General features: G+C 41.2%; 1 protein-coding gene across 1 annotated transcript; it reads right to left on the reverse strand.

Annotated features, from left to right (window-relative positions):
• Positions 1-554: 554 nt before the first annotated feature.
• On the reverse strand, positions 555-21,790 carry LOC308653489 (nmrA-like family domain-containing protein 1). Its single transcript, XM_081302061.1, has 5 exons — positions 21,685-21,790; positions 10,145-10,383; positions 7,375-7,624; positions 6,150-6,340; positions 555-1,811 (listed from the first exon to the last, which is right to left on the reverse strand). Exons 1-5 carry the CDS (start codon positions 21,722-21,724, stop codon positions 1,632-1,634), a joined length of 900 nt encoding a protein of 299 aa, XP_081158187.1. The 5' UTR covers positions 21,725-21,790; the 3' UTR covers positions 555-1,631.
• Between the last annotated feature and the right edge of the window lie 3,743 nt (positions 21,791-25,533).

A 25,533-nucleotide genomic window follows, 5' to 3' on the forward strand; every position in this document is an offset into this window, starting at 1 on the left:
GAAGTGGATAATCCCTAGGCTTCAAAGTAACTGTTGCAAATTCTTACCACCCCTCCAACCTATGTGCCTGTTTATTTCTCTTTTCTTGTAATGATATGGTCAATTAACTTATTTATTCATTTAGTCAATCAATATTTATTGGTCACTTATTACATAGAAGGCCCTGGGATAAAGAGGAATACAAATCACTCATAGCCAGGAAGAAGACTAGCAATTACAATATGGTATAGAAAATGTTAATCCAGTGATACACAAAGGTACTTTGGGAGCCCTTCTTTTCTTTTTTTTTTTTTGTTTTTTGTTTTTTATTGGTTGTTCACAACATTACAAAGCTCTTGACATATCATATTTCATACATTAGAATCAAGTGGGTTATGAACTCCCATTTTTACCCCAAATACAGATTGCAGAATCACATCGGTTACACGTCACATTTTTACATACTGCCATATTAGTGACTGTTGTATTCTGCTACCTTTCCTATCCTCTACTATCCCCCCTCCCCTCCCCTCCCCTCCCATCTTGTCTCTCTACCCCATCTACTGTAATTCATTTCCCTCCATGTTTATTATCCCGTTCCCCTCACAACCTCTTATATGTAATTTTGTATAACAATGAGGGTCTTCGGGAGCCTTTCTGTCACATCATCTTTCCACTTCCATGCCCTTCCTAGGCCTTGAGTCCAGCTTCCTGCCCTTCACCCACTGCAGATCCTCTGCATTTCATTTGCAGTAAATTCATTTGCAGGGTTCCTCTAGCACTGGCATGACACAAACCCAACCATGAATTGGGAAGGAACCACAGCATCCTTGGCAAGTAGACAACACCAATAAGAAAACACAGAGGCTGGGAGAGAAGTCTGCAAATATCCCACCAGTTCTGGAGGTTTAAAAACAAACTGTTGTGGGATGGATAAATGAAGGATAGATGAATGAATAGACAAACAATTGAGTGATGATGCAATAGAGGCTTTAATGAGTGAATCAGAGAATAAACTCCCAACCCTGAAGCAACACTGAATTTCAGTTTCCAAAGCTTGTGCTTGTTCATGAAACACCATGTTCCCCAGAAGACTCTCTACAAAGATTTTGGTTTAAAAATTCAAGTTACTTCAAAGTTCACAGAAAATTTTGAGATACACTTGAGAAGGTGGAGCCACCTAGGGGAATTTCAGAACTGAGACTTGAGATCACTTACCCTAGGGGAAAGCTGAGTGGCCTCCCATTCATGATGCTCCAAGTTCATCAGGCCAGAGCTTTTTGAGGTGACTTGGTTGTTGGAAAGAGAAAGCTACAGAAGGTGACATGGGGGCAGGAGGGATAGTTCAGTGGTAGAATGCATGCTGAGCATGTACAAGGAACTGGGTCCCATTCCCAGTGGGAAGGAAGAAAGAAAGGGCTTTCGTTTAACCAAATAGTTGGACCACCTTAATCACAAGCTGTAAAATTTTATGTGAAACCAATACTGTGCCAAATCACTAAAGCAATGTTTCCTACTAAAAAGAGGATTAAAGGGGTCTGCAAGTAACTGCATTCTAACACACCTGTTCTATAAATGTGAATGTTGTATTACAGATAGGAACAGGATTACAGAGGCTGTGAGGTCGAAGCCTGTCTGAACAGCTGATTTTTCTATAAGTCTTTAAGGGCTCCTAGGTTCTCCGAGATAAACTGGCTGAAGCTTCTGACTTTGGGATTTAGACGGTGGGTGAGTTTGACATCACGGTCTGGCTTCATTTGATAAAAGCGACACATATCAGCCAATTCCTTTGCTGCAGGGAATCCCAACTTTTCATAAGCTTCTGGGGTGATCTTTTAAGAACAAGTAAAAAAGGAGAAAATGTTATAACCCATTTAAAGTAAGATAAAAAGATGATATTCACCGTAATGATGATCCAAGTCCACAATTTTTTAGCTCAATTCCAAAATCCAAGAAACTCAAATGTGTTTCACATGTAATTAGGCAAGAAACTTGGGGCTGGGGATGTGGCTCAAGTGGTAGCACGCTCGCCTGGCATGCGTGCGGCCCGGGTTCGATCCTCAGCACCACATACAAAGATGTTGTGTCTGCCGAAAACTAAATAAATAAATAAATATTTTAAAAAAAAAGAAACTGACTTTGCTGAACTAATTTAGTGACAAATCTGATCTGAACTATGTAAAAACTATTTATAGTCTTTAATTGTCCCATTTAGTTGAAATATTCCAATACTTTACCACAGTGATATTGGTATATTTGATTACAATTTCCTGCTCCAGCCCCTGCTGGTGATATTACATGATGTATATAGACCATACCCCATATAAAAGCTGAAGGATTCTGAAAGCCACGTTGTTTTAGGACCCAAGTATCTTGGATAAGGTGCTAGATATCTATACCACCCTTCACTTGAATGGCACTTCATAGTGCTTTTGTTGACATTTCCTCATGGGATTCCCCTAGCTGGTCTCTGGTATATTCCACCCACTTGGGACTCCATGTAAAAGTCAAGGTCCCCAATGCTGAACCTGCTTTCTCCTTAAAGATGGCTGATGTCCCATTCATCTTTTCTCCCTTCTTGGTTAGACATTTGCATTTTTCCCTTCAATCATCATAACCTCTGCCAGAACCAGACAGGCCTGAATAGAAGTAGAGCCCATCCCATACCTACTGAACTGCCTTCTGTGAAATTCATTTCTCAAATCCTTTCTGACACTAACTAGATCAATAATTGCTCCCACTGAATAAGCAAAGCTCACTTCTAACTATCTGATCCAGTGTAATCTGTCTTTAGACTCCAGAGATGAACTTTGACCTTAAAAAAAATTTTGACAAGCCTGGCGCACACCCGTGATCCCAGCAACTCAGGAGTCTGAGGCAGGAAGATCGCAAGTTTGAGGCCAGCCTCAGCAACACAGTGAGGTCCTGAGCAAATTAGCAAAAACCTTGTCTCAAAATATAAATTAAAGAAAAAATTTAAAGAACTGGGAATATAGCTCAAGCATGCCTGGATTCAATCTCCAGTACCAAATAATAAAGTTAAATAAAAAAAATTTAAAATGTGACAGACATAAACAACTTATGTAAAACCATGATTATCACATGCCACTTACAATAATGAAAATTCAAGACCAACCTACGTGTCCAGCAATAAAAGAATAGGAGAATACATTATGGTATATCTACTCTAAGAATATTAAAATTTGTTTTGAAGGAATTTAGCAAAATAGAAAAATGTTCTTAATATAATGTCAAGTTCAAAGGCCAGATACACAATGGCACACTCAATGTTATTTTAATTTTATTAAGTATATGTGCATATACTTATTATATATACTGGAAAAGATAGGAAGAAAATCAACCAAATCTGAATAGTAACTATCTCTGAGAAATTTAACTGTGTGTGATTTTTATATTCTTTTTCATAATTTCTGGAGTTTTTTTACAATAAGAATTCATTATTGGGCTGGGGATGTGGCTCAAGCGGTAGCGCGCTCGCCTCGAATGCGTGCGGCCCGGGTTCGATCCTCAGCACCACATACCAACAAAGATGTTGTGTCCGCCGAGAACTAAAAAATAAAAATATTAAAAATTCTCTCTCTCTCTCTCTCTCTCTCTCTCTCCCCCCTCTCTCTTTAAAAAAAAAAAAAAAGAATTCATTATTTTAGAAATCAGAAAAAAACTAAAAACTTTGAAAAAGAAGGCTCTATGTAAGAAACATGGGAGATGGATTAAAATCTGTCACCTCAAGTCATTTTATTCTGCTGTAACTCTTGACGACTAACATGCCTCAATAAAATAAGGAATTTTTTACTGTAGATTTTTGAAGAATCTTTTGAGATTTGTTCTGTTATGTCTCACTTTGTAAGACAACCATGTTTCCTCTGGGGGTTAGATACTTTCAGCCAATCCAGAACTTCTGGTAGGAGTTTGGTCTGGAGCCTGCATTCACCAAAACACCTCAACAGCCTCCTTTGGCCAGACTTGAGTGGGTGGAGGGGCTGGGACAGGTTGTGTAGTGGTGTCAGACCAGGAAGACTGGATCGCCACCTTGTGGCCACATGTACCTTCCCCAGAAAAATGATAATGTCCAAGCATTTTCCCAGTCCACACATAAGTGGTGTTGTCTTCAAGTGAGACTAGTTACTAAGAACAGCATTAACCACTCCATAGAACTCTGTGCCTCTACTGCTCTAGAACTTTTGGTGCCAGAGAAGCATTAGCTGAATTAGGAAACAACATAATGTTCCAAGAATAGAATGCCCACATTCCTTCCCCTTTACTCCCCCCCCCCCTCACCCCCCTGTGGTGCTGGAGATTGAACCCAGGGCATTATGCAGGCTAAGCAAGCACTCTACCAACTGAGCTATATCCCCAACCCACTTTCCTTCTTTCTTAAAAAGTTCAAATCCCACAAGACAAAATGAATATAAGACTCAAATGCAAATGCTCCAGGAGAGGGATCACCAAGAAGACAATCTGCACTCAGCGACAAGAGACTGAGCAGACTTTCTGTGAGTCCATGGTTGAGTGAGTGACCTTCATGAGTTTGGGGATAACTTTTCTCTAGGAAATTTTATATGGTTTCAATGAAATACTCAGATGTTATTTTGTGGCTAGATTGACACCTACAATATTTTTTACCAGTCTCAGTCTCCTCAAACCCCAGTACCTGAGGCTGAATTGGGAATCTAGACATCCCCTCAAGATTCACTGGACCAAGAGCTGCTTATGTAAACAAGAACCAAGCTTCCACCCCTAACTTCAGGAAGCATCCTAGAATAGGGATCCACACCCTTTTTGTTAAGGGCTGGATATAAATAATTTAAGTTTTGTGGGCCATATGGTCTCAGTGTATCATTAAAACAGCTCATTCTTTCTCCTCTTATCAACAACTTGCTTGGGGAAATAGTTGTAGTGCTCAATATCACCAATCCTTGTCACTTGGCTATAAAAGATCTGTCCTTTCCATATACCAGTCCTTCCTCTATGATTTATAGCACCTTAGTTATTGAGGGTTTACTAAGCACTATAGCCAGTGTCAACTGCATGCCATAACATCTCAGTTCATCCTCACAACAATCCACAATGGAGGTATAATAATATTTTTTAAACACCCAGAAACTGAGACTGAGAGAGGATAAGGTGCAGAGATTCCACACACAGATACGTAGAGTTAGAACTAGTCAATTTCCCCAACAGCCACTGGCTTCTTGACCTTTATTGCAGAATTTAACCATGTCAGCCCTATTGCTACCCTCTACCTGTACACAGTCTTGTCCTCCTCAAGGACCTCTTTTGAAGCCCCCTTCTCTCCTGAAGTCTTCTCCTACTGTCCTCTGTCCAGATAGTCTGGACAACACAATTAAGCACCCGTGTTACGCTTTGAGATGCTCATGGTGACTTTCTTTATGTGCATCAAAATTTTTAGCCTGGTACATAATAAGTTCTTGATACAAACCTACTACATGTCAAACACCAAGGTAGGTCCTAAATATATCCTGATTTCACAAGAGCACTTTGAGGTAGATACTTGACTTCAAAAAATGAGGAAACTGAGGCTGAGCGGGGGACTAAGAGCCTTGTCCCCATCAGCCTTTTCTGATGCATTTAGCAGTGAGAGCTGAGGAGAGGAGTCAGGAAGGTGTGTGAGGGAAAATTTGTACCTCAGTCTTCAGATTCTAAGTTCCTTCCACCCAAAAGTAATTTTAATTTTTTTTTTTAAAGAGAGAGTGAGAGAGAGGAGAGAGAGGAGAGAGAGGAGAGAGAGAGAGAGAGAGAGAGAGAGAGAGAGAGAGAGAATTTTTAATATTTATTTTTTAGTTCTCGGCGGACACAACATCTTTGTTGGTATGTGGTACTGAGGATCGAACCCGGGCCGCACGCATGCCAGGCAAGCGCGCTACCGCTTGAGCCACATCCCCAGCCCAGTAATTTTAATTTAACAAGCTGATTAACCTTGAGTCAAAGAAATGAAGCCATTATGGGAAGGATTCAACCACATTAACCAATGAAGATAGGTTCATGTGATCACAGTCCTCTTCAATTTCTTCCAACAGTCTAAGCTAAACCCCACCTAAATCCACTGAAAGTCTAGTGAATTTGTGAGTTAATAGTATGTTAACCAAGGTGGCCCCTCATAATCACACTGATACATCCTAAGAACTCACCTTTGCATCTCGGACTTCTTTCCCCAGACTCTTGGAGAGAACATCAGCATATTGCTGTATTGTTAGTGCTTCTGCACTGAGGCCCACAGCCTTGCCTATAAACTCCTCTGGAGAATTAAAAATGCTAGAAACAACTGCTCCAACATCAGCAACAGAGATACCATCCATTGGTACATCCCCCATGGGCAGTGCTAGATTTTAAAAAAATAAAATAAAGATAGCTCATTTTATCACTTCCTTCATAGATCCACCAAGCCAAATGAACCACTTAAACAAAAGGAGTAGAAAGGCAGTTGCCATGGTCTGTCTCCCAGTGGTCCTTGTGTTGGATTCTGTTTCCTGATGTGGCAATGTTAAGAGGTGGCATTTAAGATGTGGAGCCTAGCCAGAGATCATTGAAGCCACTGCCTTTGGGAGGAATTAAGATCTTTCTTGTGGGAGCCCAGGTTAGTTTTCCTAGGGTTGTTATAAAAAGAACGAGACTGAGCAGGACAGTAGCCATGTAAGTCAGGATCACTAAGGAGTGTGTAATAACTCATCTGCTGAATCAACTAACCCTGAAAATGGATGCTGCTGGGTGGTGGGGAACAAGGCTGGCCCCACTCAGCCCACACTGCAACCTAGTGGTCGCTTAGTAAATATCAGCTATTCCTGTAGTGGAGAATGACATTCACGGTACTCAAGGCCTGGTTTTCCAGATTTGTGGGTCCCAGATGGCTCTAGGTACCAAGAGAAAATGAAGGTATCACCTCTTCACCCAGAACTAGTTAATCCATAGATTATAGGCTCCACTGATTCCATGTAGGGAGGACCTGGGAAGCTGTATCCTAGAGTCTTGGTCCCTTGAGATTCTAATACTGACCATAAAATCCAGATCCTCCCCTGTTGTCACAGAAGGTCAGATGGATGAGCTAAAAGGGCCCTTAGCAGACATCATGTCCAACTTTCCCATTAGACAGGAGGAATCTGAAGCTTGAAGCCACAGAACTAACTACTTCCATAAGAAGGGTCAGCATGCTAAGACAACCCTTTCTGCTTCTGGTCTCAGATCCAGTTCTCTTCCCTCTATAGTGTAACTGATGCAAGCAAATTTAGGACAATTTAATATCCCTCTTAGTACAGTAGGTGCTTAAATGATGGGCCCACTGAAGAGGAGCAGGAAAGGATAGAGAGAGAGGAAGGCAACCAGGTGTCTGGTTACCTTTCACCGAAGCCTTCCATTTACCTAAGGTGTAGTAATCTCCATCAGGGGCTTTCGAGGGCTTCAAAGTGGTGAGAAAGTTTTCAAAATAAGCTGCCAAGCGCACGCTGGTCATGGGAACGCCAATGGACCAGAAATACTTCTCCACCTCTCCCTTCCCATCAAAGTGGGGCACCTTCAACTTGCCCCCACTCAGCCGCTCCACGTTCTCCAGGCCGCTGTATACCACGTGCTTCAGCCCCAGGTGCTTGGCAGTATCTGCCACCATCTTTCCCTGAGGGAAGATAGTAAATCCTTTATGTGGACCACTGTTTCTGCCTATAGACTAAAGGGAAGGTGCTGGGTCTCCTCCACTCCCTCTGTACTTATTGTCTTCACTGTGAAGAGGACATTTCTGCATCAGTTATGAAGTGAGGGGCCATCAGCATTGGCAAGGAGAGGCTCTCCTCCAAGATGCTGAACCCTCAGCCTGCTCCCTGCAAGGGCAGGGACCCAGGGCATGGGGGAGTAGAACAGGAAAGAGGAGGGCAGCAGAGAAGCGAATGCCAGGAACCCGAATGAAGCTGAGACGCAATAGCCAAGGAACACTCGCCCTCTTCCTCTGGGCCCTCAGTATCTTTGTGGTCAACTTCCACATCTGTATATATTATATTGTGGGAGACCAGCCTTGCACGTGACTGAGTCACACTCCCCAGCTGGGTGCTGAGACGCTCACTCGCAGAAATGTAGCAGAGCTTTCTCCACCCTTCCTGGGTGCGAGTGGGTGTCTCCTGCATGGGTGTGTCTTGCTACAGCCCCCATGGGTGGAGCTATGCTCACCTCTTCCTTTGTAATATTACCCCTGGCCCTGTTTAGGATAGAATGTTCCATGGAAGTGCCTTGTGTGTGTCCCCTTCTCTTACTGTGCCCTTGGGTGTGGTCAACCTAGATGTCAGTCAACCTGCTGACAGCAGACATCAAGAAGATAGACTCAGCCCCCTTGAAACCTGACCCCTTGCCTTATTTGAATAGCTTCTCCTCAGTAAAAGGGGTTAGCACGTTAGCACGTGTTCTGGCTCTCTCTTCCTGCAGACCCTTAAGGTCAGAAGAGCCGTCACAGCGACCCCAAAAGAAAAAGGTTTATGTGTCTCTTGTGTGGTTATATTGCATAGCCCAATCAGCCCAGTTCAACTGGAGTAACCCCTGAGTGTTTTAGTCGCGAACAGAAACCCAGCATTATATAAATTTTTCTGATAATGGATTATATATGCACATCATTTGGATATTACGGGTATGAGAGATGGGCACATACATACACACCAACACAAATGTATTATATTCTCTTCTTTGTTTTTAGTTCCAAAGTATCTTAATATGGCTCTCCTTCCTTCCCCACCCCTTTCTGTTTTCCTTTTCTTCTTTTCACTGTCTCATTTTTCCTCATTCAAAAGGCAGAGAAGGCATGATCTGGTTTAGCAGACAGAAGAAAGCGAAGCAGAGAGATGACTTCTACCTCAGGTTCCATAGAGAGTGAATACCAGCATTAGAACCCAGAACTCTTAAAATAAAACCCTCCAGATTTTAACCCTAAAAGATGTGCTGACATAAATAGATAAAAATAGGGCTGGGGATGTGGCTCAAGCGGTAGCGCGCTCGCCTGGCATGCGTGCGGCCTGGGTTCGATCCTCAGCACCGCGTACCAACAAAGATGTTGTGTCCGCCGAAAAACTAATAAATAAATAAATAAATAAATAATTAAAAAAAATAAATAAAAAAAAATAAATAGATAAAAATAAAAGGCTATCTATAAATATCAATTCAATAGACATTCCTGAAACAGTTCCATCCTGCTCTTAAGCTTTAGAATTGTGACATATCTGTAAGTGGCTGATACCATCCATCACATTCTTTAAATCTAATCTTTATTTTTCTCCCAAATTCATAACATATACATGTTTTAAATTCCCAAATAGTACTGTCATAGGGGGTAGATCTTATAATATAAAAACAGTTTCCTGTGCTCTCACACTGATTACTGCTCTCTAGAAGTAACTGTTTTAATTCTTTTTAGTTATCTCCTTACTTCTAAAAAACATGTTTACGCCACTAATTGGGTTTTTCCAGTTTTCTATACCCACTAAACTCCTACTAAGATGAGAATTCAGTGCATACCTATGACGTGTTCTCCCTCTCAGTCCTTTTCCATTACCACCATCATACATCTACACAATTCCCTTTATTTCATCATCCCAATAAAAAGTTTCTGGCAGATCAATGTGCCATGCTTACACACAGCTAAGCGGAGCCTTGGGATCATCTCTACCCTTACTATTTCTACACACTCTTTTTCCTGAAGTTACTATTATGAGATTATTTGCTTGCTAGTCTCTTTTTTACATGCCCATTGCTAATTAATCCCCAATTCTCTGCCTGAAGTGTAAATATGCTCTTTTATACTTTATTCTCCCTGTTTGGCTCTCCGAGTGGAAGTTACGTGGGGAAACTTGCTGTCACCCCACATGCCATCTAGAAACAAATGGTGAGAAGCAGGGAATCAAATGACTGACTATATTAAAGTCACTCTCAAATATATAAGATCGCACCTAGGTGCACATAACATTAATTTCATAATCAAAGACTCCCTGAGCAAGTACCTAAAGTACATGTATTCCATAAATGTCAGAGGGATGTTGCGGAGTGAAGCTTATACTTTTGCCCAGACTGAAGTCCTTCTCCCTGCCAGGGAGGACAGAAATAGGTAGGGAGGGAAAGGGAAAAGGCTCAAAGGGGAAAGAAGAAAGAGTTTGGTTCCCACCTGACACACTTCCTTGTCTTTGCTGAAATGCTCCCAGAAGTTGGTCACCACGAAGGCCCCATAGGCTCCTTTTAAGGCAGCTTCCACTGATGCTTTGTCATTCAGGTCACCTTTTACCACCTCAGCGCCAAGGTTCTGGAGCGCTAGGGCATTTGGTCGAGTCACGTCCCTCGTCAGTGCTCTCACTGCAAAATGTTTGCTCTCCAAAAGGGCCTTGGCCACAGAGCCACCCTGAGATCCTGTAGAGTCAGGGGAAGAGGAAACACAGGAAAGATCAGGAAGAATGTTCAGGAATGATCAGGAAGTTTCATTGCTCAGTGTAGGCTTGCTGTAGAACCTACTTTGGGGACCCACATGATACTTGAGATATCCCCAAGTAGTTCCCAACTGAGTTTCTTTCTTTCTTTTTAAATATTTTTTTAGTTATAGATGAATGCGATATCTTTATTTTGTTTATTTATTTTTATATGGTGCTGAGGATGGAACCCAGTGCCTCACATGTGCAAGGCAGGCGCTCTGCCGCTGAGCCCCAGCCCCCAACTGAGTTTCTTTGAGCACTTCAGAGGTGCCTTTGCAGAAGCCAAGGGGAGAACAGGATTGGGAAAGGCTTGAGGCAACAAGAAGTCCAGGTGAACAGGGTGCTTGCCTCTCTATCCCAGAATCAACAAGGGAAATTATAATATAATTCAGTTATAGATTTTTTATGGGGGTTCTTCAGACAATTTTATTTCAAAAAAAAAAGCTTCCTAGTATGCACACTTTTTTTTTTTTTTTTTCGGGAGGGCTAGGTATCAAATGCAGGGCCTTGCACATGCTAAGCAAGCTCTTCCACTAAGCTACATGATTAGCTTAGTCTATATTTTGTAAACATTTTGAAAACTTGCACGTTTCTTTTTATCACATTCAAGACCAATCACAATATGATCATATGATCGTCACTTATCTAGCTGATCTACTCTGGACATGCTTACTGAAAGCCCTCTGATATATGCCAGGTACTGTGCTGGGTTACTGAGATTCGAGTTTCTCCATCAGATTGGCCAGATCTGTCCTAGATGATTTTGTGTTTTTAAATCTACATTGACTTTCTCCATCCTGCTTAGTGCCCTGGGAGGCTCACCTTGATAGACTCCATCAATAGGTTGTCTTGCCCTCCTGTTGGGTCTGAGCAATGGGAAGGGTCAGCAGAAGACCCAAGGGCAAGGTAAAGCTGACCATCTTCATATCACTATTGTCTCAGGTTCTGGTCATCTCTTTTATCCTTTTCTCCCTCCTTCTGTTGCTTACATACTCCTTATTGTTCTCTTCCCTGTAAAACTTTATTAATTTTTTGCAATTTCTCTGAATATGTGGCATCTGTTTCTTATGAGATGCCAGTTGATACATGCTTGATAACCCTAAAATAAGGTCTACCATTCATGTGCTCTCCCTTTGCACCAAGAGCTTCAATCAATGAAAGTAGCAAATTGCTTAGTGGTAAGTATGAACAGGTACCATAAAGTTCACCAAATGTGTAAGGAAAGCCTCCACATTAAAGGCAAAACCAAAATAAACAAACTGATAAAAGGAAACAGTGCAAAGCATAGGGGGAAAAATAAAAATAATTACTATTCTCCAAGGTTGATGAAGATTTTGCATTCCAAACACTACATCTGCAAAAGGGGGAAAGAATTAGTAGGGGAAAAAAGGCAAAGAGAAAAAGCATTCACAAGATGAAGCTCTAAGGAATTTAAAATATTAGAGCAGAAATAAAATTTCAATAGAAAAAGTCTGGGAACTCTACAAGGATTAGAAGAAACAAGCAAAGAAATAGAAAATAAGAGAGAGAAAATAATTAGAAGATCAAGCCAAGGGAATTCCAAAATGAGATAATAGAGAAAATGGAAGTGCGGAATTTATTTGATAATTATTTGATAATTAATCAGAGATAATATCTCAGAGTCCAAGGAGATGGGCTGAGCTCCCAGATTGAGGGGTCAGTGAGGGCCAAATACAATGACAATGTCCCCATTACAGTGAGATTTCTGGTTCATATTTTTATTTACTCTTCTATTTCACGGTACTGGAAATTGAACCCAGGGTTTCACACATGCTGGGCAAGTGCTCTACCGCTGACCTACATCTCTATCCCTTAATGTGAAATTTCAGAACCCTGGAGATAAAAAGATGTTGATTTCTGGGGAAAGGAAAATCAACTCTAAGACATGGGATAAAAACAGCATCAGATTTCCGGATTTGTTTGTTTTAAACAAGTTTACTGAAACAACAACATGATTAAATTGAAGGGAAAACTAACTTGGATTCTTTTTTAGAGTAATTTATTCCTACTTAATGACAGATTGCCCTACAAGTAACAGTTACATACAAAAGTTATAAAATTATTCTTGGTTTTACATGAGAAGTGAAAAGAATTAAAATTCTCCAGTAGAACAAGGTATATGAGTAGTTTTTATGTTATTAAAACAATAAGAACAAAATAACTTACTGGATTATAAAGATGAGTGCTGAATGATCATGGCACTATTTTCACAGTACTGATATTTTCCCTTTGTTATCTGCATTTGATGTTGACCAACACATACCACTGGCAAGCCTGGGGACGAAGCTCAGTGATAGAGTGCTTGCCTAGCATTCCCAAGGCCCTGGGTTTCATTTCCAGCACAGCCAACAAACAACCCATACCACTGGCTATTTGGAATACATATATTTTACACACGCATGCTGGCAGGTGTGGTGCATGCTTGTATCCCAATGACTCTGGAGGCTGAGGCAGGAAAATCTCAAGTTCAAGGCCAGCCTGGGCAATTTAGCAAGACAGGTTTAAAAAAAAAATTACAGACTGGGGATATAGCTCAATGGTAAAGCAACTCTGAGGATTACCCAGTAGCAGGCAGGTAATAGGTGTACAATAGGCTTGTGCACATATACCAATCATTCATGTACCAATAGAGGAATGGGGAAGAGGAAAATGAAAGAAGAGAGAATTTTTTACTGGAGCAGTCAGGAGGTGATAGAACCAAATTGTAGTTTTCTAATTAACATCATAAGAACAGAGTTCTGGAGTGTCTGTTTCATGGATCCCTGTCAAATCTGAATCTGATTTGGAATCTGTGGTTCACAATAAGCTTTCTTTAGTTACTTAGTGGATGGAGTGTGCGATTAATCTTAAACTGCCCCACAGCCTTCTAATGAATAAAATAGTGTTCTCAGTCTTGACTCCTTTCTTGTGTTTTACATGAGCCAATGGTGAGCTCTGGAGATCAGCTCTTAAACCCCAGACCATCAGCAGGGGTGATGGTGCAGGACTGAGAGAGCAGGAGCCATGGGGTGAGTCGGGGGAACGCCGTACTTTCCTTACAATGTCGAACGCAATGAAGCAAGGCTATTCAGGGGGGAAAATAAAATTCTATCTAGAATTCTAAGCCTAGACAAAAAAATCAATTCTAAAAATTTTATATGAAGACATTTTCAGACACATCCTCAAATTTTTAACTCCCATGCATTTAAAAAAATTTTTTTAATTGTAGATGGACACAATACCTTTATTTATTTTTATGTGGTGCTGAGGATGGAAGCCCGTGCTAGGCAAGCACTCTACCACTAAGCTATAACCCCAGCCCTCCCACGCACTCTTTATAAGGTACTTAAGTTGCCAGAGATTGCCCAAGATGAGAAAGTAAAGCAAGCTGAAGAAATCAAGAAGGCTAGGGGTTTGGCTTGGTGGTAGAGCACTTGCCCATCATGCAGGAGGCTCTGAGTTCAGTTCCCAATACTGAGAAAGAAAAAAGTATCCAGAAACCAAACTCAGGAGAAAAAAAAAGAGAATTATTAGAATAATGAAGACAGGAAGACAGAAAGACCGAAACAGAAAAATGAGCACTTGAGGAAGGAGATCTCCACAGTGTTGCTGGGAGAAACAGAACCAACAGATTAATGATGTGCTTGATCATTTTCAGAGAAATCTCCCAGTTTTAAAGAGATAAGAGAAAAATGGTACATGTAAAGAAAACTAAGCAAATAGAAATAATGGCAATTAATTTAAGAGAAAACAAATTGTGTAAGAAGTAAAGTAGCGTACATTTGGCTCAAGTATGAACAAAAATTAGGGGTTCAACTCAGTGGTAAAATATATATACTTCAGGGGCTGGGGTTGTGGCTCAGTGGTAGAGTGCTCACCTAGCACGTGTGAAGGCCTGGGTTCAATCCTCAGCACCACATAAAAATAAAAAAATAAAGGTATTGTGTCCAGCTACAACTAAAAAATAAATATTATATATACTATATAAATATTATATATAAATAAATATTTTATATATAATATTTATTTATTTATTTATTTATTTGGTGCTGGGGATTAAACCCAGAGGCACTTTCCCAGCCGTTTTATTTTTTATTCTGAGATAGGTTCTTGCTAAGTTGTGGAGGCTGGTCTCAAACTTGAGATTCTCCTGCCTCTCAGCCTCCTGAGTAGATATATTTATAAGCATACACCACCATGCCTGGCCTACAGTATGTATTTAGTATGCGTGAGGCCCTAGGTTCCATCCCTAGCACCAGTAGTAATAATAGTCTATGATATATATATAAACAAATTGTTATAAACTTTTTGGGCAGGACGGAGAAAAGAAAGCATGTGCTTGGAAGCAGAGCTAAAGACAATGGATACAATCTAAAAGTAAAAAATGAATAACAATATTATCAATTTGTATTATTAATTTGAAATATGGAGATAGGACAAATACCAGTATAAACAGAAGAGTCAAATGTGGACAGGGTTAGGGCTGGGTGTGCTGATTTTCTTTGTAAGCTTTGAAGGACTAGTGACTTTTTAAAAACTAAGATTATGCACTTCCATTAATTTTGTTGTTGTTGTTTTTCTACTTTCTTTTTATTTATTTATTTATTTTTGCATTACAATTCTTAATACACCATTCTACAATAACTTATCATATCTCTGATTATATATAAGGAATGTTGACACCAAATTCACATCTTCATACATGTAATTTGTATAATGATGAGGGTTTCCTTTCACCATCCATGCTATACCCTTTCTCCCTCCTTTTCCCTCCCACTCCTATTCTCTATCTAGGTAATCTTCCTCCCTTGCTCTCCCTCCCAACCCCATTTTGAGTCATCCCCCTTATATCAGAAAAGACATTCAGCATTTGTTTTTTTGGGATTGGCTAACTTCACTTAGCATAATCTTCTCTAATGCCATCCATTTCCCTGCAAATGCCATGATCTTGTTCTTTTTATTGCTGAGTAATGTTCCATTGTGTATAAATGCCTCATTTTTTTATCATTCATCCACTGCACTTCCATTAAATTTTAATAAAAATATTTGTTAGTTTTCTAGGGCTGCCATAATGGACTGGGTGGCATAAATAACAGAAATTTCTCACAGTTCTGAAGGGCAGCAGTCTAAGATCAAGGTTTAATCCCAGTTGGTTTCTCCTGAGCCCTCTCTCCTTGACTGGTAGATGACTGTCACTGATCCTCACATGGTCTTTTCTTTCCTTAAGCATTCCTGATATCTAGGCCCAAATTTTCTCATCTTACAAGAATACCAGTCAGACTGGATTAAAGACTCTACCCTAATGGTCTCACTTTATTATCTCTTTTCTCCAAATGCAGTCACATTCTGAAGTATTGGGGTTTAGGATTCCATCATATGAATTTGGAGGGAAAGAATGACATAAATCAGCTCATAACATTGACCAGTATAATTTTTTCCTTACATCCCTCCTAGTAAACCAGGCTATCCTTGATGATAAAAACTGTTCATTCTTTTTTTTAAAAAAAATATTTTTTAGTTGTAGATGGACACAATGCCTTTACTTTATTTTTATGTGGTGCTGAGGATAGAACCCAGTGCCTTACCACTGCTAGGTAAACACTCTACCACTGAGCCACAACCCCAGCCCCAAAACTGTTCATTCTTTATCCCTGCTTCCCAGCTAAGTTCTGAGACTGGTCCATCATAAGGTCTCAATACTACTCACTAAATGAATGAATCTAGTGGGAAGATTGAAACCTCTATTCTCTCAATGCTCAGCTTTGGTAGTGGGCAATCCTATCTGGACAAGCATGAGATGGAGAAGCCAATAAGATAGACCAAGAGGTAAAAATAAGAAGAGCTGGAGCAAGGCTCTCCTAACCATTCATAGCTTCATGTTTCAATAAGCAAAATGTGAGAGAAATTCATCCACTTGACCCCATTCTCTAACCCAACAGAATATACCAATAATATGGTTTCTACCATGCGGCCTGCGCAGTGGTTTCATTAATGAGGTTCTAGGCATTAAGTTAGTTAGAAGAGATCGAAATAAAACACATAAACCAGTTACCTTATTTATATTGCTAGGTCCGAGACAGCTCACCTCCCTGGTTCCCGCCTCCAGCCGCCCAGCAGGGCAGCGAGGATTACTCTGGGCTAGCAGGAGAGAGAGAGAGCGAACACGCCTGGGAGTAGCCTTTTATTTGGGGAACAAGAGATTCAGGGGAGAATTCCATCCAATGAAGGTTGAGGGGGGGCTGCACTCCAAGGTCAGGGTCAGTGATTGGGTCTCTGGGGTCAGTGGTTACGCACACCCCCACACGGATGGGCTCTCTCATCAGGAAAGGGTCCGGAAAGCTCTGACACAGCCAGAGCGCCTCAGGCCCTTAATGGGAGTCACCCAATCACGTGTCAGAATGGCCCACGACAATTGTTGGTCTGAAAAAGCTGCCTCCACAGTACAAATGCTTGTCAAGACAAAATTGTCCCATGTCCCACTTGCTTGTTTTGGATTGTGGCCTGTTGAATCCAGTTCCTTCCCAGATGATTTCATGTTGAGAGTAGTGTTTGGCTGGCAGGCACTAGAGATACTGCTAAGAGTGTGATGTTCAAGTGCATATGCTATAGGTTTAACATCTGTGCTGAGTATGGTAAGAATGTTCCACATTTGCAAAATGGGGAGCTTCCAGATATTTGAGTACAAACATATATCCCTTAATTTGGCAGAAAGTATCTGAGATGGCCAGGTATGGTGACACATGCCTGTAATCATAGCCACTCAAGATGCTGAGGCAGGAGGATCATAAGTTTGAGGCCAGCCTTGGCAACTTAGTGAGGCCTTGTCTCAAAATTTAAAAAAATAAAAAAATTTAAAAAGGACGACTGGAGTTGTAACTCAGAGGCAGAATGCCCCTGAATACAATCCCAGTACCATCACCAAAAAAAGAAAGAAAGAAAGAAAGGAAAAGAAAAAGAAAGAAAAGAAAAGAAAAAGTAAGTGATTGAGATGAGAGTCCAGGTAAGGGAGAGCAGGCCCTTCAGGTTCCCCAGCTTCCCCAGCCTGTGCTACCTTCTTATGAAAGAGGACTTCTCTTCTTTCATTTATTTTTTAATTTTTTGTAGTTGTAGATGGACAGCATGCCTTTATTTTACTTGTTTATTTTTATGTGGTGCTGAGGATTGAGCCCAGTGCCTCACACATGTGAGGCAAGCACTCTGCCACTGAGCTACAGCCCCATCCCTCATTTATTTATTATTTTTTCTTTTGCACAAGTCCCAAGGTCTGTCCCAAGGGGCTTTATGTACATTAAATGGGTTCTTCAACTTTTTCCCTTAAATGTCATTCCCATTTGATCTTCAGAGACCACAGAAAGATATTATTTTTCAAATACATGTTTTAGAGATGGATAGATCCTAAGTTTGTTTTGGTTTTGAGTTCTTAGCAAATAATGGGCATTGGACAGATCACTTCATCTCAATTCTTACAGTGAGCCTTTAAGACAGAATTACAATTTCTGTTGGGTGTGGTGAGGCACATCTATAATCCCAGAGACTTGGGAGGCTGAAGCAAGAGAATCTCAAGTTTGAGACCAGCCTCAGCAACTTAGTGAGGTCCTAAGCAACTTAGCAAGACCCTGTCTCAAAATTTAAAATTTTTAAAAGGGTTGGGATTGTAGCTCAATGATAAAGCACCCCTGGATTCAATCCCCATTAACCAACAACAACAAAAAAAACTGCATGACAATTTCCAGTTTATAAATAGAAAGTTAAGGTTCAGAGAAACAGACTTCCTAAATCTGCACCAAAGCTTTGGGAGTTCCTAATCTTCTAGAAACCAGCAACAGCAGCTGCCACTGCACCTGAACCTAGCCACTCTCAAGTCTGGCACAGAAAGGCTTGACACTAGGGTTAGCAGATAAAATGCAGAACACTCAGTTAAATTTGAATTTCAAATCAACAGTAAAGAAATTCAGTGTATGTCTCAGGCAATATTTGGATATTCTTTATAAAAAATTGATTCATTGTTTATCTAAAATTCAAGTTTGACTGGGTATCTTATGTTTTTTATCTCCAAAATCTAGCAACCTCAAATATATAAACACACCCAGAGTTCAGGATTTACAACTAAGGACAAGAACTGGGTTAGAAGGTAAGCAGCCCATTCCTTGACTAACTAGGAATCAAACTTCAATTCTGATACATCTAACCTGATTCCTTTAGTAGCCAATCCCAAGGACCTTAGCCAACTGCCTGTGCAAACAAGCCTGTTTGAACAAGTTTAAGGACACTAAAACTGAGCTGCTGGATTTCCTTGAAATGCACCTCCCTGCTCTCTTCCACACTTAAGTAAATCTCAGTTTTCTTCTTCTAGTTGCTCAAGCCAGAAAACTTTGAAGATATCCTCCATTCCTCTTTCTTACTCTTGACATTTGGTATATCCAAACCTGTCCAGATTCCAACCACTCCCCACTACCCCATGACTGCTTGTGTTCTAAGCCACTGTCATCTTGCCTGGTTTATGAGAACAACCTCCTAGCAGGTCTCTCTGCTCCTGCATTTGCTCCCTATAGTCTCTTCACAAAACAGAAGCTCAAATGATCCTTTCCATACTGAACTCATGTCATTACTCTGCTCAGAATTCAATGGTTTCTCTTTCAAGAAAGATGGAACTCTTTGCCATCACTGGAAAGTCTAATACAGTTATTCTCCCAACTTCTTGCCTTTTTTTTTTTTTTTTAGTTGTAGTAGGACACAATACCTTCATTTTATTTATTTTTATATGGTACTGAGGATCAAACTCAGAGCCTCGAACGTGCTAGGCAAGTGCTATACAGCTGAGTCACAACCCCAATCCCTTGCCTTTTGTTCTTGTTCCTTTTAACATCAATAACTTGCCTGACTGCTGGGGCTTTTTTGTTAGTTTTCTTTATGTGTGTGTGTGTGTCTCTCTCTCTCTGTCTCTCTCTCTCTCTTTTTTTTTTTAATAACTGTGGCTTCAAGGGGATGGGGATATAGCTCAGTTGCTAGAGTGCTTGCTTCGCATGCACAAGGCCCTGGGTTCAATCCCCAGCACCACAAAACAAACAAACAACAAAAACAAAACAAAACAAAAAACTGTGGCTTCCACAAAGTTGGTGTTTTTAAATTTTATTTGTTTTTTGGACCTTTATTTTGTTTATTTATATACAGTGCCAAGAATCGAACCCAGTGTCTCACGCATGCTAGGTAAGCATTCTACCACTGAGCCTCAACCCCAGCCCAGTATGTGTCTCTTTTTTGAGACAGGGTTTTGCTAAGCTGCTGAATATGGCCTTGAACTTGAAATCCTCCTGCTTGGCCTCCCATGTCGCTGAGATTACTGGTGTTTGCCAATGGGCCCCCACCCTGGCTGTTGGTTTTGAGGACCTATTTCACCTTTCTCTCTGCTTTAGTGCTTGCCCTCCTCCAGACAAAAATCTCTGTCCACATTGAACTTGTTTTCTAGTGTGGAGAGGCAGATAGTAATAGAATAAATCATGCAGGGAAGGGAACCAGATGGTGACCAGATGGGAACAGCATTGTAACTTTTAAAATGAAAGTCTGGAAACTCCTCACAGTGACATCTTTTATTCCCCGCCGTGGAATTGAGAATTGAACCCAAGGGAGACCTAACCCTGATCTAGATCTCCAGCCCTAAGTTGCCAAGGCTGGCCTCAAACTTGTGATCCTCCTGCCTCAAGTCTCCTGAGTCACTGGGATTACAGGCATGTGCCACTGCACCTGGCCGCAGAAAGTGACATTGATGGGACTTTGAATGATGGGAGGAAAAAAAATTGTGGGTACCTGGGGAAGATCATCCTCAGTGAGGGAGCAGCCAGCATAAAGGCTCTGAGGTGGGAACACCTTGAAGAACAGCAAGAAAACCAAAGTAACTGGAGCAGAAGGAGGAGGATAGAGGAATAGGCGGTCCACTGATGTGGGTATTGCATGCCACATCATGAATGCATTTTCCTTGGAGAGAAGCAGCAGGTCATGGGAGATTTTTGAGCAGAGACAGGACATGCATTATCCAAGGGTTTTGAATGGATCATCAGGAGGCTAAAATGAGAATAAAAGGGGAATTATCTGGTTTGATTAACATTTTTGCAAAAATGACTCCTTTAGGGAACAGACTTTAAGGTAAACCAGAATAGGATTAGGGGGGCTAATTCAATATCTTCCCAGGTGAGAGAGGTCCCTCATGTATGCAACAGGGTTCCACTTTATGCTTTGAATGCAAACCTTGCCACTTGACCTTAGGTGACATTTTAAAACAGAATTTTTTTTTTTTTTTTGTGCTGAGGATTGGACCCTGGTCCTTGCACATGCCAGGTAAGTACTCTACCACTGAGCTACATCCCTAGCCCTGATATAATTTTTTTCTTCTTCTTCTTCACCCTCTTTTCCTCCTTAAATGTAGGGGAAACAAAACTAACATTTTTCCTGTCCCAGAAAAGCTACCACGTCCTTTACTACCCAGAAGAACATCACTGCCCACAAGAATAAAGAAATGCTAGGCCTGGAAGCTAGAGGAATGGCTCTCTTAAGGACACCCGATGGACTCTAATTAATTATATGTACTGATAATATTTGAATCCCAGCCCTTGTATCCCTCTTTTAAAAGCCATGCATTCCCCTTGGCAGAGAGAATCACAGCCTCTGGGACAGGAGTCCCATGTTTCTCCTTTGCTTGCAAATCAATAAAACTTTTTGCTTTTTCTCAAATCCTTGTCCTCATTATTGGTTAGGCAACAAAGATAAGAACTGAGTTTTCTGGCATTAAGCTTCTGGCATGCTCCCAACGCCTCTACCCTTTCAGAACCCATGGAGTATTGGTCTACACACCCACAGGCCTCTCACACAGGCCATTTATCAGGAAGTGAGTGGAAAAAGAATTCCAGAGGATAGCCCCAGATGGAGAAGATGTCATTTGTTATCTGGAGACTATGTCAGTTGCCATTGTCCCACAGAAGTCATGCTTTACAAATCAAGTTAAATCAATCTGCCCCCTCCCACATCAAAAACACAAAACAAGAAGCAATGCCCTAGGTTCAATCCCCAGTTACACACACACACACACACACACACACACACACACACACCAGCACAAGCAATAGGATGTCTTTCTTAATTTTCTCCAAAGGCTCATTGTTCAGCCCACACTTACAGGCTCTGAGGTTAAAATCAGAGAGATTGAGCAAAATCAGCATGCACTTAAACAGAGGAACTGGTTTTTTTTTACCTGTTGCTCCGAACACTGCAATTACTTTCCTGTTGGCCATGTTCCTGGGCAAAGAAAAGAACTGATGGAGTAGCAGAACTTTCTTCTGGAGCACACACAGTTTTGTTTCTTGTGTGAGAATTTAGACCACAGCTAATTGCCACACCCTTTCTGTTGCTCCTCCTTTTCCTGTTACACCCCACTCTGACACTGCAATTTTTTCCAAGCCCCTGTCTTTTCAATTAGAGCACACTGGTTTTGTATACTAATGAGGTTTTCTTGCGTGAGTGTTATACACCATGACCACACCCCTTATGCTGCCTCTCCCTGTCCTTGTTAACCCACTGACTTACTCACTCTGACACTGCAATTTTTTCCAACCCTCTATTTTTTAATTAGAGCACATTAGTTTTGCACACTAATAGGGAATGTTTGTGTGAGAATTACACACTATATTTGATTACCACACCCTATATGCTGCCCCCTACTTGGAAGGGTTTTCCATGTTACATCAACTCATTTACTCATTGTGATGTTGCAGTTTTCCAAATGAAGATTGCTTCCTTCACTCACTCATTCATTAAGCAAATGTGTAATAAGTGTTTTTGGTACTTGAGCCATTGAATTAGAAATCCCCAGAATCCAGATGTTATAAAGAGGCTAAACCCATAAAAAAATAAACTTACAGTACAGAGGAATGGCAGAGGAAACCTGAGGGAATCTAGTCATGGAAGAGCGGCACAAAACCCAGACCAGGTATGTTAGGTGTTAGGAAAGTGGTGCAGGACTAAATCACTCGAACACACCAAAGCTAAGCAGAAGCAAATTTATTGTCAGGAAATCTGACAAGGCTGTATCTGCGCAGAGAGAACAGCAACAGACTTCCTCTGAAGTAAACTTTTATAAATCAGAGCCTGGGTTATGCATTGGGGGTGGGCTTAGCCCTTGCTATTGCAGGTGGAGAACAAGCTTCAAAACTTCAAGAACCACAAAGGGGAGGGGGCTGGAGGATCGAGTACATTGCCATTAGCTTCTGGAATTGGCAGGCCCCTGTAGTACTGAGAAAGTCTGTGAGCACGGTGGTCAGGGTGCAGGTGGGTAAAGGTGCCAGCCTCTGGGTGGGTGGGTTCTTACAGGAAGGGGAAGGAAGGGGAAGCAGGGAAAGGTGTCTGGGCAGAAATGGGGTCAGCTTGACTTAACTTCTAAATTAATGCATAGTTATGTTAACAGGCTAACATTAGGAAAGGTTTTTCAGATGAGATAATACAACAGCTGGCCTGAAGACCCCAGGAGTTATTCAGCTCAAAGGCACGTTGATCATGCTACAAGACTCCTGAGGCTGTGGCAAGGTTATGTGAGCAACAGAAACAAGCCTGGGAAGGATGACAGAGGCCAGAACAAAAAGGGCTTAGGCACGACAAGGGACTTGGTTTAAACCAATGCCACAGCAGGTTTTATGTGATCTTCTGGCAGCAGGGAGTGACTGGGTTAAAACAAGACAATGCTGGAAGCAGGGACATGCCTAAGAAGATACAGCAATGACATTTGTGAGAAATCTAAAGGCCTGAACAGAGGTGATGTGACAGGTTCAATTGTGTTCCCCAAGAAAACTCATCTTGAAGTCCTAGCCCCCAGTTCCTCAGAATGAGACCTCATTTGGAGATAGGGTCTTTACAGAGGTAATCAAGTTAAGGTAAGGCTGTTATAATGCTTCCCAATCCAATCCACTATATTTGTTTTTAGTTGTAGTTGGACACAATACCTTTATTTATTTATTTTTATGTGGCGCTGAGAATGGAACCCAGGGCCTCGCACTACTAGGCAAGCTCTCTACCGCTGAGCCACAACCCCAGACCACAATAGGTGTCTTAAAAAAAAGGGGGGGCAGAAATTTGCACACTGACAACTAGAGGGAAGACAATGTGAAGATCCAGAGAGGGCAGCATATGAACATGAAGATGGCCATTTTGTGTGTGTGTGTGTGTGTGTGTGTCTTCCCTCTTTTTTTTTTATTGGTTGTTCAAAACATTACAAAGCTCATGACATATCATCTTTCATACATTTGATTCAAGTGGGTTATGAACTCCCATTTTTACCCCAAATACAAATTGCAGGATCACATCGGTTACACATTCACATTTTTACATAATGCCATATTAGTGACTGTTGTATTCTGCTACCTTTCCTATCCCCTACTATCCCCCCTCCCCTCCCCTCCCTCTTCCCTCTCTACCTAATCTGCTGTTGTTCAATTCTCTCCCTTGTTTCCCCCCCCCCGTTTCCCCTCACAACCTCTTATATGTAATTTTGTGTAACATTGAAGGTCTCCTTCCATTTCCATACAATTTCCCTTCTCTCTCCCTTTCCCTCCCACCACTTGTCTCTGTTTAATGTTAATCTTTTCCTCATGCTCTTCCTCCCTGCTCTGTTCTTAGTTGCTCTCCTTATATCAAAGAAGACATTTGGCATTTGTTTTTTAAGGATTGGTTAGCTTCACTTAGCATAATCTGCTCTAATGCCATCCATTTCCCTGCAAATTCCATGATTTTGTCATTTTTAGTGCTGCGTAATACTCCATTGTGTATAAATGCCACATTTTTTTTATCCATTCATCTATTGAAGGGCATCTAGGTTGGTTCCACAGTCTAGCTGTTGTGAATTGTGCTGCTATGATCATTGATGTAGCAGTATCCCTGTAGTACGCTCTTTTAAGGTCCTCAGGGAATAGTCTGAGAAGGGCGATAGCTGGGTCAAATGGTGGTTCCATTGCCAGCTTTCCCAGGAATCTCCATACTGCTTTCCAAATTGGCCGCACCAATTTGCAGTCCCACCAGCAATGTACAAGTGTACGCTTTTCCCCACATCCTTGCCAGCACTTATTGTTGTTTGACTTCATAATGGCTGCCAATCTTACTGGAGTGAGATAGTATCTTAGGGTGGCTTTGATTTGCGTTTCTCTGACTGCTAGAGATGAGCATTTTTTCATGTACTTGTTGATTGATTGTATGTCCTCCTCTGAGAAGTGTCTGTTCAGGTCTTTGGCCCATTTGTTGGAAGATGGCCATTTATAAACCAAGGAGAATATATCCTTCGCTCATGGCCTCAGAAAGAACCAACCCTGCCACCACCTTGATAACTGGTCATCTGGCCTCCAGAATTGTGAGATACTAAATTCCTGTTGTTCAATCTACCCACTTTATAGAGATAGTTTGTTATGGCAACCTTCACAATCAAATATAGCCATCAACAGTGGGGATGAAGTTAAAGATATTTCAGCAGCACATTAAGAAGATCTTTGTGATTTATTGGATGTAGGCCCAGGGACAGTAAAGAAGGGAAAGTACTAAAAATATGATTCTGGCCAGGTAAAATGGTGCAGGTATGTAATTTCAGCTACTCTGGGGGCAAAGGCAGGAGTATCACAAGTTCAAGATCAGCCTCAGCAACTTAGCAAGACCCTGTTTCAAAATAAAACAAAAGGACTGGGAATGTAGTTCAATGGTAGAGCACTTTCCTAGCATATGTGAAGTCCTGGGTTTAATCCCCAGTTAAAAACAAAAATAGAGTAAAGGAATATCTACTACATAACTTAATTAATACAAAACTCAAAAGCAGAAAAAACTAATCTATGGCAATCAACATTACTATAGTGGTTACTTTGGTGGGTAGTGATTGGAGGAGTTAATTTTATTTTTTACACCCAAAGAAATTCCTTATTGTAAACAAAATATAAAGTACAACAAAAGAAATACTGTGCAATTTGTGGGGCTGGGAATGTGGCTCAGGTGGTAGCGCGCTCGTCTGGCATGCGTGCGGCCCGGGTTCAATCCTCAGCACCACATACCAACAAAATGTTGTGTCCGCCGAGAA

This window comes from Spermophilus citellus (genome assembly GCF_964194105.1).
Source record: "Spermophilus citellus genome assembly, chromosome: 7".
Taxonomy (NCBI): Eukaryota; Metazoa; Chordata; class Mammalia; order Rodentia; family Sciuridae; genus Spermophilus; species Spermophilus citellus.

Excerpts from the sequence above, each read along its gene's own strand:
- LOC308653489 (XM_081302061.1), bottom strand. The coding sequence starts at position 21,724 with ATGGCCAACAGGAAAGTAATTGCAGTGTTCGGAGCAACAG. Across the intron at positions 10,384-21,684 it reads TGCAGTGTTCGGAGCAACAG|GATCTCAGGGTGGCTCTGTG; the intron begins GTAAAAAAAAAC and ends CTGACTCTACAG. Across the intron at positions 6,341-7,374 it reads TGGAGATTACTACACCTTAG|CACTGCCCATGGGGGATGTA; the intron begins GTAAATGGAAGG and ends TTTAAAATCTAG.